At 31.4% G+C, this 15078-nt stretch overlaps 1 protein-coding gene across 6 annotated transcripts in view; it reads right to left on the bottom strand.

The window, feature by feature from the left end:
- The window catches only part of LOC123712581 (elongation of very long chain fatty acids protein 7-like), a 45849-nt gene that overhangs the window by 16951 nt on the left and 13820 nt on the right, over positions 1-15078 (bottom strand). The window contains exons 1-3 of one of the 6 annotated variants that reach the window (XM_045665753.1): positions 7649-7692; positions 7104-7276; positions 538-756 (exon numbers count right to left, since the gene is read on the bottom strand). In XM_045665753.1, coding sequence (XP_045521709.1) covers positions 538-637 — 100 coding nt within the window. In that variant the 5' untranslated portion in view covers positions 638-756; positions 7104-7276; positions 7649-7692. Of the gene's footprint in view, positions 1-537; positions 757-832; positions 961-1530; positions 1613-5426; positions 5525-7103; positions 7277-7648; positions 7693-15078 lie in introns of those variants that run through there. The other 5 variants (XM_045665751.1, XM_045665749.1, XM_045665754.1 and 2 more) reach the window with 5 other exon arrangements.

Below are 15078 nucleotides of genomic sequence, written 5' to 3'. Positions count from 1 at the left end.
TATTATATAAATTTCTTGTACTGGTGGACAGAAAACGTTATGTCTATTTTATGGTTCCACCTATCTTCTTTTGAATATATAAATAGTATACATAACAATAATAAATAATATAAATATTTTGATGCAAATATACAGGTAAGATTCTATTTATATAATTTTTGGGCCGTCACCTAGGCCTTGCATGTTGCCAAGGTTGTATGGTACAAATCGAAATTTTGATTATAGATTTATTTTACTGTATCGAAGTTATAACGTTAAAATAAGCTTTAAACAGTCTTAAAATTTTACAAATAAAATTTAATAAAGTATTATTATATAATAGGTATTTTCGTATCAAAATTGATCTTTAAAGAGTTGAATTTTAACAGTTTGAGATATCGCAAATAACGTCGTTATAGTAATGTTTTCGCGGTTTAAATATAGTTATGCGGTCTTTAGTGGCAGTAACAATATGTTTAGTTGGTCATATTTTTAAAATTCTTTAATATTAACTTTTAATTGAGTAATAGTATAACATAAATATAAATAAAAAAATACCTGATACTCTCTCTGCCAGCAGCCAGTATTTATTAATAATTGTTGTCCAATTATTATCAGAGTAGATGTCATCAATAGCAATTTTTACAAAACCAGTCATTTTGAAAAATATCTGTTCACTCTAGAACTGTCCAATTCACTGACACTCACTACACAACACTTTCGAATTAATTCACAGACTTAGAAATCTCGTTAACAGTTTGCTTTGCAAATTGTCACCTGTAACAAAGAAAGATTAATTAAAATAAAATTCAAAAGATATAAGTATACAATAAAATAATTCAAATAAACGTACGTAACTAAAATAATCAATATACGAGTTGACGTTCGATAATTAAATAAAATCGGAATTTAAAATTCGAATGCTACCGAAGCATGGTTGTCGAATTTTAAAAGTACATCTCATGAAAAGCGAAAGCCTGTGGAAAGTGCTCACGCGCCGCGCCACAACTTACAATTGAATCGCGCGCCATGACACGACCAATCGTTGTACCGCACCCCCCCAGTAATACAAGGACGTAAGTGCCTATTGCGCCATTGCAAAATGCATTTTATCACCTTTAGAAAAACACATATTTCCGCAACAAATCTGGGGTAATTTTAAAAGGTAAGCCTTATTAATTAACGTAATAATCTTCATTGATTATCGTCGATTAAATTAATTCTTATTAAAAGATTGTACCGTTTAGATTTTGAATGGACCAATTATGACGAAATATTTTTTCTTACTTGTAAAAGAGGTATGTACAATTTCGATCACAGCCTTCACGGCTCTCTGATCTTCACCTAATGTGATGAAACTGTTAAATTTTAGAAAAAAGACCACAGATTACTAACGAATAATTGCTTAGACATTGTGCAAAATTATGTGAGACATTCTTGGTTGAGTTTGTCTCGACACAATTTTATATAATTATGAATTATCCGTATTTATGACTTCATTAATAATTAAGGACCTTATACAGTTTTTTTATATATTAACAATATACCTACTTATTTGATAAAAATCTCTCAAAAAATATTTTGATGCTTATTTGGTTCAGCGCTCTTAGATTAATGTGTCGAGTTGTTGTTGTTAAATGAACTGAAACAATAAAACCCGCTGTAATTTATAGTACAAAACATTAGTTTTTTTAAAGTTTGTATTCTTTGTAAATTAATTTAAAAAAGATGTATTAAGTAACGTTATTCGCATATTCATTCGTAAGTTATGGTAAACTTTTATGTTTTTAAATTATTAAATCAAACATATTTTTAAATAAAATATAGTTAACGGCAACACTCTGTGATATCTCCACTCAAGAGGAGACATAATTATTAACATTTAATTATAGTTATATATCATTATTGTCTTTTGATTAATGTATATTTAAATGACAACTTGGTTGGCAAAAAGTATCCTTATTACATATTTTAATTATTTATACACTTCAAGGTCAAAAATAATGTTCAACATCATAAATTAATATTACCATAAGACTTCCTTGTGTATTATATGTCTTTTCCGGATCCCGAATTTCTTTATTTATTTTATTTATTCACACTTCGTTACCTTATACAAACCATACATATAAAAAACCAGGTTACATAACCTATTAGACAACGGCCTTATCGCTTGGAAGCGATTTCTTCCAGGCACACAATTAAAAAAAGAAACACCTACAAAGGGTAAAGTACAGAAGTGCATCGCAGTAACAAAAAAGAACACAAAATGTTGCAACATGTGTTCCATGTTGGAACACTAACTATAACTAAAATAAAGTAAAATCTAAAGAAAAGAAAATCTAATAGTATTATGTACAAACAAAAATGTACATAATCTAATCCAAGGGTTAACTGAATCACAATTAAGTAGTAGCTAATTAAGAGGCTGAAGAAAGCTGATCAAAAAGAAGATTTTTAAATAGATTTAAAGATTGAGCTTGTCGATATCAATTGGTAGGGAATTCCATAGCAGGATACTTTGCACAGAAATGGAGGAGTGATATAATTCGGTATTTAGTTAAGTTAATTTGAAAACTAAAGTATATTAAAATATTGAATAAAATCCTAGGCGTTGTTTTTTGAAAATCAAGAATACGACTAGTAAATCGGCTGAGCCGTTGATATTATTTATTTCCGTGAATTGTAACAGTTTTATTGCTCGTTACTTCGGACATAATTAAAGTAATTTAGTCATAGTGAGGCCAGTTACTCAGTAAGTTAATATAATAGGATTTAGAGACATGATGTACCTCTCCCAACTGTCAAAAATCACCGCAACAACACTAAATTTATTTGTATAAACTTTTAATTATTACACGATTAATTAAAGACAGACCGTCACCAGTGCAAGCTTGCTATTAGATATATATATAATAATGCGTGAATATTATTACCGAACTTAATTAGCATGCAATGAAGTTGCTGTGTCAATGTCAAATATATTTGTCCAGGCGTTAATTTTTGTTTTAAATTATAAAACATTTATTTGTTTATTTAAATAACCGCGCACCCGTTGTTGATCTATGTCTGCAAATGTTTTATTTAAAAGTCATTTTTATTTACCTTGCAATCAAACCCAGGGTTTAACACATATGGCTCGTTAACGTGAAACGTTAACCAGGGAGCCATCACGTCTTTTGGACCGATAAATATATACTAATAGAAATCTAATAAAGTTCTACAATAGCCATATATCATTGGACAAAATACGTTAAGAATTACCTAACTTGTATTAAATGTAAGAGTAATTTGAACATTTGAACTTTACCTGATCTTACAAATATAATACTGACCATATTATAAAGAATGTACTAAATCTAAAAAATATAGAAACATAGTTCAATTATTATGTTTTAGAAACAATCAAAAGTGACTACGAAATTGTAAACCATAAAACATGCCAGTATTGCGTTTTTATGAAAGATATTTTTTAAATAACATTAGAATTATGGTCCTTCCACTTATGAAAGAACATCGTAAATATTTTATATTTGTTATATGAAGTAGTGAGCAAACGTCGAATTATCACTTCGAAAAATGATTAACACAAATACCGCAACATACCTACATGTTTTGTATCAAAATATAATGATAAAACATCTACTATAAGCAAGATCTAGAATGGATTGGCTTAATTACTATTAAAATGCATCACTTGTTTGCAACAAAACAGTAATAAATCTAAACACGATATATGCACGAGATAAGATGCAGTTGCATTAGATGCGATTTACTTTATGTTATTTCTAAATTATGTCGGTAACACTGCACAATCGCTTGTTGCATTTCAATTTACGCTTTGATGTCAATGGTTCTTACGTCTAGGCCATCATTTACCTTAACTATATATTTAATTCAATTAAAAATTAGATATAATTACTATATTAAATACTTAACTATAAGAAAAAAGATCTCTTTAGGGTCTTATAAGTTGAAAGGGACTGAACGTGTCATAAGTGTCTTACACTTATATATATTTTTTGATAAATTTAAGTATTTTTTTATTATTTATTTACACTTCGTCGCAATAAAAATAAACGAAACACAAATAATACAATACATACAACGGATGCAATGGGCGGCCTTATCGCTAATAAGCGATCTCTTCCAGGCAATCCTAGTAAGTGAAAAACTAAAAAAGAAAATGACCAGATCAAAAAGTGCAGAACCAAATGTTATATAAAAAAAATATAGAACCTTAATCTCAAGTAATACAAAAAAAAACTAAAACTTAAAAGCTAATCTTACAGATTCGTGAATAGCGAATAGCGATGCTATACAAAAGAAAAGGAGACACAAGAATTACACAAGTAACGATTGATCATGATAGGATATGCTTAAGAAATGTTTATACAGAAGAGTTTTAAAAGATGATTGAGAGGTAGCCAATCGTATGTAGGCATGCAGCCTAGTCCACAAATTAATTATTACCGTTAAACTAGCCTAATTAGTGTTCTAAATTTAAAAGTATTAGGTAAGGAAGCAATCGGCGAACGCACGTACATTTCTGAGAACTGAGAAATTTTCAAGTCCTTGAAAAAAAAATGTTAGCAATATCCCGTAATTACGCGCATTTCCAGTGAATTTGCGCAACGCTACTACTGTTCATGCGCGAATTTCTAGTATAATTTATTTACGTACTTGGTTTTGACCGTGTTCTAGAAAATTCTACAATATTTTAGGAAACTTCTGGAAATAATAACGTTTTGGTAATCGAAGAATCACTTCTTATGTATCATGCATTATTTTAGTACTTTTTTACAATTTGGTTTAATTGAGTCATATTGATTGTGTCAATGATTGTTTTCTATTAAAACTGAAAGATTTCTTCACAAAATTAATTTATAGGTTATAGTCTCGTATTTTTTTATAGTTTAATAAATATCATATATACATTTGCTACGCCCTAACATATGCATGTATTTGTCGTCTACGGATCGTAGCAATACGTTTCGTCGATACAACACCAAAACTAAGGCCAGTAATTCAGGTAACGCATTAACGCACTTGACTATTCATCTATTTGTAATGAGGCGTAAAAATTTCCCAACAGCTCACACTAGTTTAAAATGACGTGCTGACAGTGACCTAAACATTAGGTTTTGAGTACACAACTCGAGGCTGACCACTGAACAAACAGCGGAAGGTTGTATTACAAAATCTATGTACATATGAATTTAATAGGCCATTTTTTTATGTATTACAATATTGTCATATCAAAGCACTTACTTGATTTAATTGTATACATTCAAGTTGGTTGGAGAACATTTATAATTGCCGCACAAAAGGTTCTGAGTACTTTAGATTATTATGTTAATTCTATATATATATATACATAAAAATTAAAAACAAAAGTTTACGTTAAATAATAAAAAAGACTATTAATAATATCAAAAATATCTCACCCTTTCAATGATCATTTGATGTTCTTTAATAAAATTAATCGCCCTAACTATATGTATTTAAATACAAACTTTATTGTTAACATCTTTATCTTAACCAAATATTTTGTAAACTGATTTGTATGTCGTCTCAATTAAATTATAAGCATTTATTAAGTTGTAAGAAAGGCTTAGGTAGGGAAATATCTTAGGTTAATATAATACAGATACTGTTTAAATATATGTACATTAAAATAAATATAGCTATCGACACATTTATCAAGCCGCATAATTTATTTGTGGTTTTAAAGAAAGCAAGACGTTGCCGGCTAGGATCTTCAATTTTGAACACATATGTTCTCCACCAGTTCGTTTAATGAAAATGACTACTCACTAATAAATAATTAATTTCATTTTGAGTAGCAGTTAGCAAAGAGCGAACTGACTATACTAGTCTTACGATAACAAATCCTAGACAGGAATTATAGATTATTGTTACCTCAAGAAAATGAACTTAGTTTACTATTTTAACAGTACTAAGCTTTCTTTAATGAGAACTTGGGGTTTTAGGGTCTTCTTTTTCTATGAGCAAGCAGTCTTTGATAGTGAGGGAACTTATATGCATCGTTTGACGGCGTGCCTGACACGTACATAACTCTGATCACCAGTTGTCCATATGGAAAATAAAAGATCATGAAACAGTTATAGAAATCTGACACTAAAACCTAGATGATTTGTTCTTAAACATCATCAGTATGGGACAATTATTAAAGGACGTAATTGTTATAATACCTACTTACAAAACGACTTAGTACGGCATTGCTTGATTATGATTGATAAATTCATATTCCTCTTTGTTTCCCAGTGCAACTTAGATGCAGAGTTATAATTATGAATCTTCCATTAGAGATAATTTGATGGAAAACTCCGAGTATGGCTGTCAGTATTCATTAATTGTTATTGAATGTTATTTATAATACTACATATAAGAATCAATGTATGCGATGTTTTGCGTCAATGAATTTTCAAGTTAACATAATTTCAGTTTTGTTGAATTCAGGTGACCGTTTGGTTTAAAAAAATTATTACGAATTTACACCAATTTTGATGTGATGTCGGAACGTAAATTGTTTTATTTTTCCACATTTATAACTATAGAAATAAATATGATAATTATTTATTATTTAAATCTCGGTGTAATTCTAATCTATGTTAAAACAAAGGCTTTTTTCTATCATTGACAATTTACGTATTGATAAAGATTACATCAGTCAATATTCGACATAAAAACATTTGCGAAAATATTCGTACTAAAGATGAATACATTTAACAGACAATGTCGCAATGTACACTTCAATATAAAGTATAAATCGGATAAGAATTGTAAAAGATATAAAGATAATGGGTGTTAGTTTTGTTTTTGTGTAATTAACCATAATTCAAAGTAATTATGAAACTATTCTAATACTACTGACAATATTTTACACATACTTTGAATACTGTGATCGCTATTAAAGTGACGGCTTACAAATTTTGTTTGTCCAAATGTCTACATTGAAGATTGAGATATAGTGAATGATAACATCGAGAGAAAAACAGGGGGTTGATTACGTGCTCTTGGAAAAAGCTGATGCAGCTGAGCAAGGGTTGTAGCGCCACTGGTTTTATTCTTTAACAGTTGCAGTATGGATATATACTTACAAAAACATTTCAATACGGCATTCCTTGATGCTGATTGATAAATTCATATTCCTCTTCCTCAGTGAGGACGCAGTCTTCGAAGCACCACAGGCCAGCTATGGCGAGTAGCACTGTGTACACCATGTAGTAGATTAGGTAGATGAAGATGGAGATCAACATAGCTGTGTGTAGTTCTGAAAAATATCATTGATTATTACGAAGAAATTCTTGTTTCTTTTGTTACAGCTAAGTTAGCATCCATGGCCTAGTGGATCGTGTATAGATGGAAACTAAAGAGCTCGGTTTCGATCACAGCAAAATAATAACTGCTTCAAGTTTATTCCGTATTTCATTGCGGATTTGTAACACTTAGCTTAGCTTAATGAATTACCACCGTGACCAGATTATTTGTTAAGCTTTGCATTATATTTCCTTATTAAATGTCAAGTTGGAAAGACATTTATCGATTTTCTACCGTCAGTAATTTTGTACATATAAGATATTTAGTTTAATGGTCATATACAAGTGATAGTATGTGAGACAATTTTAACCTATTTTTATCTCACCACAAGAAAAAACTGAGCTTGTCCATTGTGTCAAATGAAATCCAAGTCATAACTTGACTTTGGATTCATTAAAATGTTTACACTGTTAGTATAATAATATTTTAATTTATTTTCCTCAGATCCCCCTAGATCATTAGAAAGATTAGACTAGGTTTAGTGCATTTTGGAATCGACTAATGTTTGTGGAAGGAATACATCTAATTTAAAGCATGAGTATGAGCGTCATAGGATAATTTTAATAATGTTAATAATCAAAAGGTTAAAGTATGTCTATTGTTGGCGAATTGACTATATTTATTTTTAATTGATGTTACACGTGTAACGTGTCTTCAGAGAACGGTGTAAAGTCCTCATAAAAGCATGAAAACATATTTTTCCTGTTATTTCTTAACCGATCACCTTTTGTTATTATAATTATATATTCACACGTCTGTCATTATTAATTAAAGTTTTAGTAATAGTAGCACTTTTTTTTAATCGTATTGTCCTTTCTTGTTTTATATTAATAGTGGACCCGGCGAACTTAGTTCTACCGTCAATTAATATCATGTAACAGATTAGCTGCACGCACGCATAAATATTTGATAGCCAGTATATCTGTCAATATTTTTTCACTAAAATACGCCATTATCCAAAATGTTGATATATGTATCTTGTCTTTTCGAAATCTTTGTTGGCCCAGTGGCTTCAGTGTGCGACTCTCATCCCTGACGTCGTAGGTTCAATCCCCCCGTGCACCAATGTACTATGTGTCTATGTGCGCATTTAACATTAGCTCGAAGGGTGAAAAAAAAACATCATGAGGAAACCGGCTTGCCTTAGACCCAAAAAGTCGACGGCGTGTAGGACACAGAACCCTGATCACCTATTTGCCTATTAGATTACCAATTGATTATGAAACAGATCTAAGGCCTAGACTTTAAGAGGTTGTAGTGCCACGGATTTATTGATTTTTTAGGTTCGAAATCTTTGTTATACGTTCTTTAATTTGTGGGTTGAGTTCACCGAATCGACGGGATGAATATTAATTGTTTGACAGTCACAAAACCAATGAATATTTTGTATTGGGTTTGTTGCTGTTAATTTCTTCAATTTTCCAATGTTTTAGTTAGATTCTAGTTAAGTAAACTAATTCTGTTATTCGGAAGGAAGACACATACAACACATCAAAAGCCATGACATGAGTTTGCTCGAACAAACCCAACTTTGTTTTATACATTAAGATGTGTGCAATAAAGTGATAATAAATAAATGTATAAACTGTGCTGTGTTTAATGAAGCAAACCACAAGCAATCAAGCAACCACCAAAATAAACAAGGGTCCTTCTAGAACAAGTATCGCATCATCTACTATTTCTAATCGATGTTAAAAAAATGCGGAGAAGATGCTTACCAATCGGCGCGTGCATTACAGGATATTAACTCTCTATTACTCTATATTGTCTCATGGAATAACCAAAACTTATTGTTATTAGTTTATCTACATCGATAAATAAAACGGATTTTGATCAAATTTAGGATGAATAGAGGTGGGCATATCAAGCATAATGAATAATCATTATAATAACAAAATAGTTGAAAGTATTTATGGTTGCAAATAGTCCAATAAACCATTTTTTAATAATAATGTACATATTTTTGCGGCACGTTTGTGGTACGTACAATTCATCCTTGTTAAAAAAAATTCTAGGATTGTTTCAACTTCGTTTGTGGCTTCCACAGACTAACAGCTTATTAGTTGAAGATAATTCTTGTCAATTGTTTTTTCTTAAGCTCAGACGTAAGATATTTATTATATCATAACAAAGGATTTTTTTTACCTAAAATTGCATTGTTTAAATTTATGACAGTGATATTCTGTAAAAAAGAACTACGTCACACAAACAAAAAGATTAATGTTTGTTGAAACTGATTACTTAGATAATTAACCAGTATTATCTCACAAATCAGGTTTAGGGGCTTCCTACATTTTTTATTTCAAGTCACAACCATGGTATTTATTATTTATAAATAGTGTATGGTGTATTTGAACCCACAGACTATGTATCGTTACGGCTGTTGTCAAAGTCAATCGTGACATGAGAAGTGTTAAATATCGCGCGGAAATTTAAATCCAGAACTAATATGTGTACAAATACGTATATATTCACCGATTTGCACATGAGATTAATACCTGACCTTGGTTAGGCACAAAAAAAAGGTTTTAGCGAGAGTTATGTAACCTAACTTTACTTATGTTACATATATATATGTTAGTTACTAATTAGAAGCGTAAACAAAATGTAAATAATCATCACACATGTAGCCAATATCAGCTTTTTTAACACATTCGTAAATTGTATTTAAATATTCTCGTTTCCGACAATGTGCAATAACATAAGTGTCATTTAAATTTATGAACCCTTTTGTTTGTTTTTGTTAGCGTCGCAACCCCTCTCTCTGAATTTGTGTTAGTTATAAGCTCATATTTTTAACTATTAATGTCAGTTGTTACCCAGCTTCAAACAAAGTATTTTATTGAAGATTTATATTTTTAGATACAAAAAACCGACATAGTATTTAATTCAAGTTATTGGCATAAACTATAAAAAACCTTTTGTTTAGCATTTTATATGATTATTATGAACATTAATTTGGTCCAAGCGTTATCACGGATTGTCTCAGTTAAAATCAAAATAAATATTGAAAAGTTGTTAAACACGTATTTTAATCGCGAGTTATCGAGAGGTTTGTAAAAAACTTTGTCTTCGGAAATGATGTGGTGATAACATAAAATCAACGTCCAAAAGAGCAGTATCGAAATTAAAATAAGCCATTTATAAATAGCAAGCACTTGTATGTTATACTGGAGTAGGCTGTGATAGAAATATATACAAGTACTGAGGCCCAAACCAAAAAGGCTGTAGTGCCGATATATGTATATATTTAACAAATAAGTATATCAAACTGATCTTATGTATAAATATTATTTTCTAATAGGATGGCTACACTTTCAAAGAGTTGATTGATGGAACAGTTTTGTCACATTCAAAGAGAATGGGAAAGCGCGTATCATTAGATATGGTTATAACTGCACAATGTGTTGCAGCATGCAACATCTACCGCTCTAGGGTTAAAGGTTTGTCAATAGGTTTCTCTATTGCAACAAGAACATACATATGTACTATGCATACCTAGGTAGGGCAGTGTAACTTCTGTATCAGATGTTGATTAATTTTCTTGATAATTTAAAATTAATAATGTCATGAATAAATCAGTGGCGCTACAACATTTTAGGTCTGGGCCTCAGATGTATGTATCTGTTTCATGATCATTTGTCAATCTAATAGGTAAGTAGGTGGTCACTAGTAAATTGAGGAATCTTTGCATTGATATTGATAAAATATTTATATTTTTTTATATCCGATGTGGAAATGCATTTGCGCAACTCTTGTCCCCAAAAGTTCCCCTGCAACTTTACACTTTAAACTTATGTGGGACTCGACCAACACCAGAATCTCTACTATTTAGAGACTGGGTGAGCCATACCTACTAAAACTACCTCGAGTAGTTTTTACAAAGCTGCGTTACAGAGGCTCCGGTTCGCTCTTGCATTTTACCGGGACATCAACATGTTACACTGAGTAGTACACACTACACCTACAGGCATATCTTCTCCTATTTACTCCCCGTCTTCTACCTCTAGGATTCATCCTAAAGCTCTTCCTCTCTCGTTCTGCTGTTTACTTCTATAGCATTCAGCTGTAGGTAGCAATAATTGCCACGACCGTTTTAATATAATATGTTTTCTAAATGGCGAATCGGAGAAAAAAAATCATTTGTGGGTTTTTATCTGTTTTTATTAAACGTTGGATATAAACCTTGGAAGGGATAACAGATCTTGAGCAAAGACAGATTTGCACGTGAGATTGATGCCTGACCTTGACTAGGTAAAAAAATTGTTTTAGGCACTGTTTGCCAAATTTTTCGGATTAATTAGTCAGTATAAAAAACCTTTGTTTAGCATTTTTTTACGATTTTGTTAACTTAGTATGACTATTTCTTATTTAAATATAATTTACATCGCTCTTTTTCGCAAATTACAATTTTTTCATTATATTATTCATCAGTCAGTAGCTTTGCCAAGAAATATTCATTTACAAATTTGTGAATTTGTCTATTTATAAATAACATATCATTGCAAAGTCAAAAGTATTTACACCTATACTAAATATACACGCGTACAAATTCATATTAATCGTATCGTATCGTCGAGGCAGAATACGAAATTCCACCCGTATAATCTGGACGTATGTCGCACATCGTTCTACAACGGACTGTTTTTTAAAGCGGGTTTTGCTGCGCACCACCACTATGTGCAACCAGCTACCCACTGAAGTATTTCCGCACTTAGGTTCCCTCAAGAAAAGAGAGTACCAATTCTTAAAAGATAACGCACTTGCATGCCCTCTGGCATTGAGAGTGTCCATGGGTGGCGGTATTACTTGACATCAGGCGAGCCTCCTGCCCGTTCACCCCATGTTCTATAAAAAAATGTGAACATTAATAGTACTAAACTACCAAAATATATATACTTACATCACTTTGTTTTCATTATACAGTCTCTATTTACGTAACATACAAAAACTGCTGTTTGTCTCGTAAAATATTACAAAAACTTAGACATGTACATTGTATTATTAGCTGTCTGGCTGTATTGTTTTGTATAATAATTATAAAGTTATATAAACTTTATAATTATTATATAAAAGTTTCAGTGAATGAAGCGCATTTTAGTCGCCGTTATTACATCATGCCTTTGGTAATTCGTTAAATTGTTCTCTTTACCCATTACTTAGACTGATCTTTACGCCTTTTGGAAATAAAATGCAGTTAATTTGTCGTTAATCACAAATTAATTATGAACTGTATTAAAAGTTCATGAGGATCAGTATTTTATGTATCTTATTTATGCATCCAGTTATTACTGATAGTTAAAAGAAATTACATAGAAGTTTTTCAGTGAGTCAGATACATTAACTTTACCGAAATACCTAAATAATTACGAACGACGTTGGGTTATACACTCTTCTATTTCAGTATTTTTTCGGTGTCTCCAGAACCCATCATACCTCCTTGTAAGTCGCAGGATTATAGGCCTATCGACTACGTTGGCTGGGGCACCTTGAGTGCATGGGCCATCGGGCAAAGAAGGAAGCATACCTGAGCCGGTGGTCGGTCTAGGTAACGCTGGACAGACGACAGAATGCAGGAGTATATGTTACAGGTGAAATCCAGCAATTGGTGGAAGATATGAAAAGAGGGAACTCTGGAAGTTACTCATTTTGTAGGCCAAGACACTTTTTTGGTAGCAGAGCCAGTTTTTTATAGAGCAAATGGAAGAGAGGCTTAGATCTTAGGTGATACCACCACCCATGGACACTCTCTTTGGCAGAGGGCTCGCGAGTGCGTTGCCGGCCTCCCTTTTGTAATCACGAACGATAGGTAAAATTAATAGATACCGTTGAAAAATTATGAACCTGAAAAATGAATTTATCTACCTTACAGTGAGTAAATCTTCACCTACGTTAGGTTTCGTAATTATTACGTTATATTGACGTAATAAACTTGAACTCTTTAATTACAGTGTAGATTGACATTGCTCCTCGGACACATTATCGTATATTATATATTTTTATCCGATTATAATCTGTAACCTTGACTTTAAATGTGTTTTAATAAGGTATAAATAGTTCGTACTAATTGTCGAGAGTTTTGTTTTTGAAACTATTTTTTCTGACAATAACATAAGTCTTCTTACGTTTTGTGAGCGAGTCTAATATATAGATATAATTTATTTATTTATTATTTATTTACACTTCGTTACACTACAAAATAAAAATAAAAATTAACATAATTAAATCAAAAGGAGGGCAACTGGCGGCCTTATCGCTTACGAGCGATCTCTTCCAGGCAACCACTGTGAGTAAAGAAAAAAATAAATGTATTAAATAAGATAGGCAAGTAGTGCAAAATACATGTAATACACAGTTATTAAACAAAACTAAACAGAAATAAAATATTAAAGATACATTAAAGAGTAAAAAGACACATAAATCACGATAATTTAAGATAAGTCTCACGTCAGTTAGTAGTTAGTAAGAAAGTTCGGGATACAATGTGGACAGGTAATGTTTGTATAGAAGAAATTTAAAGGAAGATAAAGAAGGAGCTAAGCGAATAGGGACGGGAAGTGAATTCCATAGCCTAACTGCGGAGACCTTAAAGGAATCGCCAAGAAAGGAGGAGTTATGAGATGGGATTTCAAGGGTATAATTTTCGGAAGAGCGTAAGCTATAGTTATGGGCTCCCAAAAATTTGAAGTCATTTTTGAGATAGGAAGGAGTTTTAGGGTTGAACAGGATGGAATATAGGAGATGAAGAACATGAGCATCGCGTCGCTGACGAATTGGCAACCAGCCTAGCCGCTTACGGAACGCAGAGATATGATCGTACTTTCTTAGACCGAATATAAATCTGATACAGAAATTACTAATACTACTACTATAATGTGACTATAATGTGATAAAATTAAATTTTTATCAATAGTATGACAGTAAGCCTGCTAACTAATTGCAATCATCTTCCTCGTTTCATCATCAATAATAGCCACGGTTTTGACAGTAAATCCTAAAAATTTCGTAATTCCTTTTGTAAATATTTGAAGCAATTTTTATTTTATTTTTGTTGTTGTATATAAAAAATGTTAGATATATCGAAAAAAATAAATCTATTTACGCGAGTTATATATTTTAGTTAATAATAATAAGCGCTTATCAAATGTTGATAACGTCATAATTTTAACAAGTCAATGTGTTAGTTAGTTAAGTTGATTTTAGTTTGTCATACACTCATAAATTGAAATATCACATTCTTGTTTCCAATAATATCCAATAAGTCGACTACAATTATATTCTTTATAGGCTACAGATGTGTCGCTTAGACTTAAAAGCACTACAATAAGAAAAATTATTATTTTTTAGTCTGGCATTACAACCCCTCTACCCATAATATAAGATCTAGATTCAAACAAAGTGTGTCATTTGAACATCCATCCAACAACCGCCACCGAACTCGCGTATTTCCAATCTGTTAAACAGTTACGTCTGGTTTGATTATACTTCTGAAGATTCATCACATATTGAGCTACAATGCTATCAAACGATTTCACTAACATGAACTACAAGACAAATATTGCATACAGAAGTTACTACGAATTTATTACGAATAAGGACATATTTCCTCGGAACGAGTTGGTGACGGGTCTAAACGGAATCCAATTGATGTGGTGCAATCAGCGTCCGGGCTCTGGTGTCGCAACTATGCCTTTCTAGAAATACAAGAATTCACTTAACGGAACGAGATTTAAAACGCAATTACTAGGTTTAATT

This window comes from Pieris brassicae, chromosome 7 (assembly GCF_905147105.1).
Source record: "Pieris brassicae chromosome 7, ilPieBrab1.1, whole genome shotgun sequence".
Classification (NCBI taxonomy): Eukaryota; Metazoa; Arthropoda; class Insecta; order Lepidoptera; family Pieridae; genus Pieris; species Pieris brassicae.
Note: the sequence above shows the minus strand (reverse complement) of the source record. Positions and strands in the feature narration are given on the sequence as shown.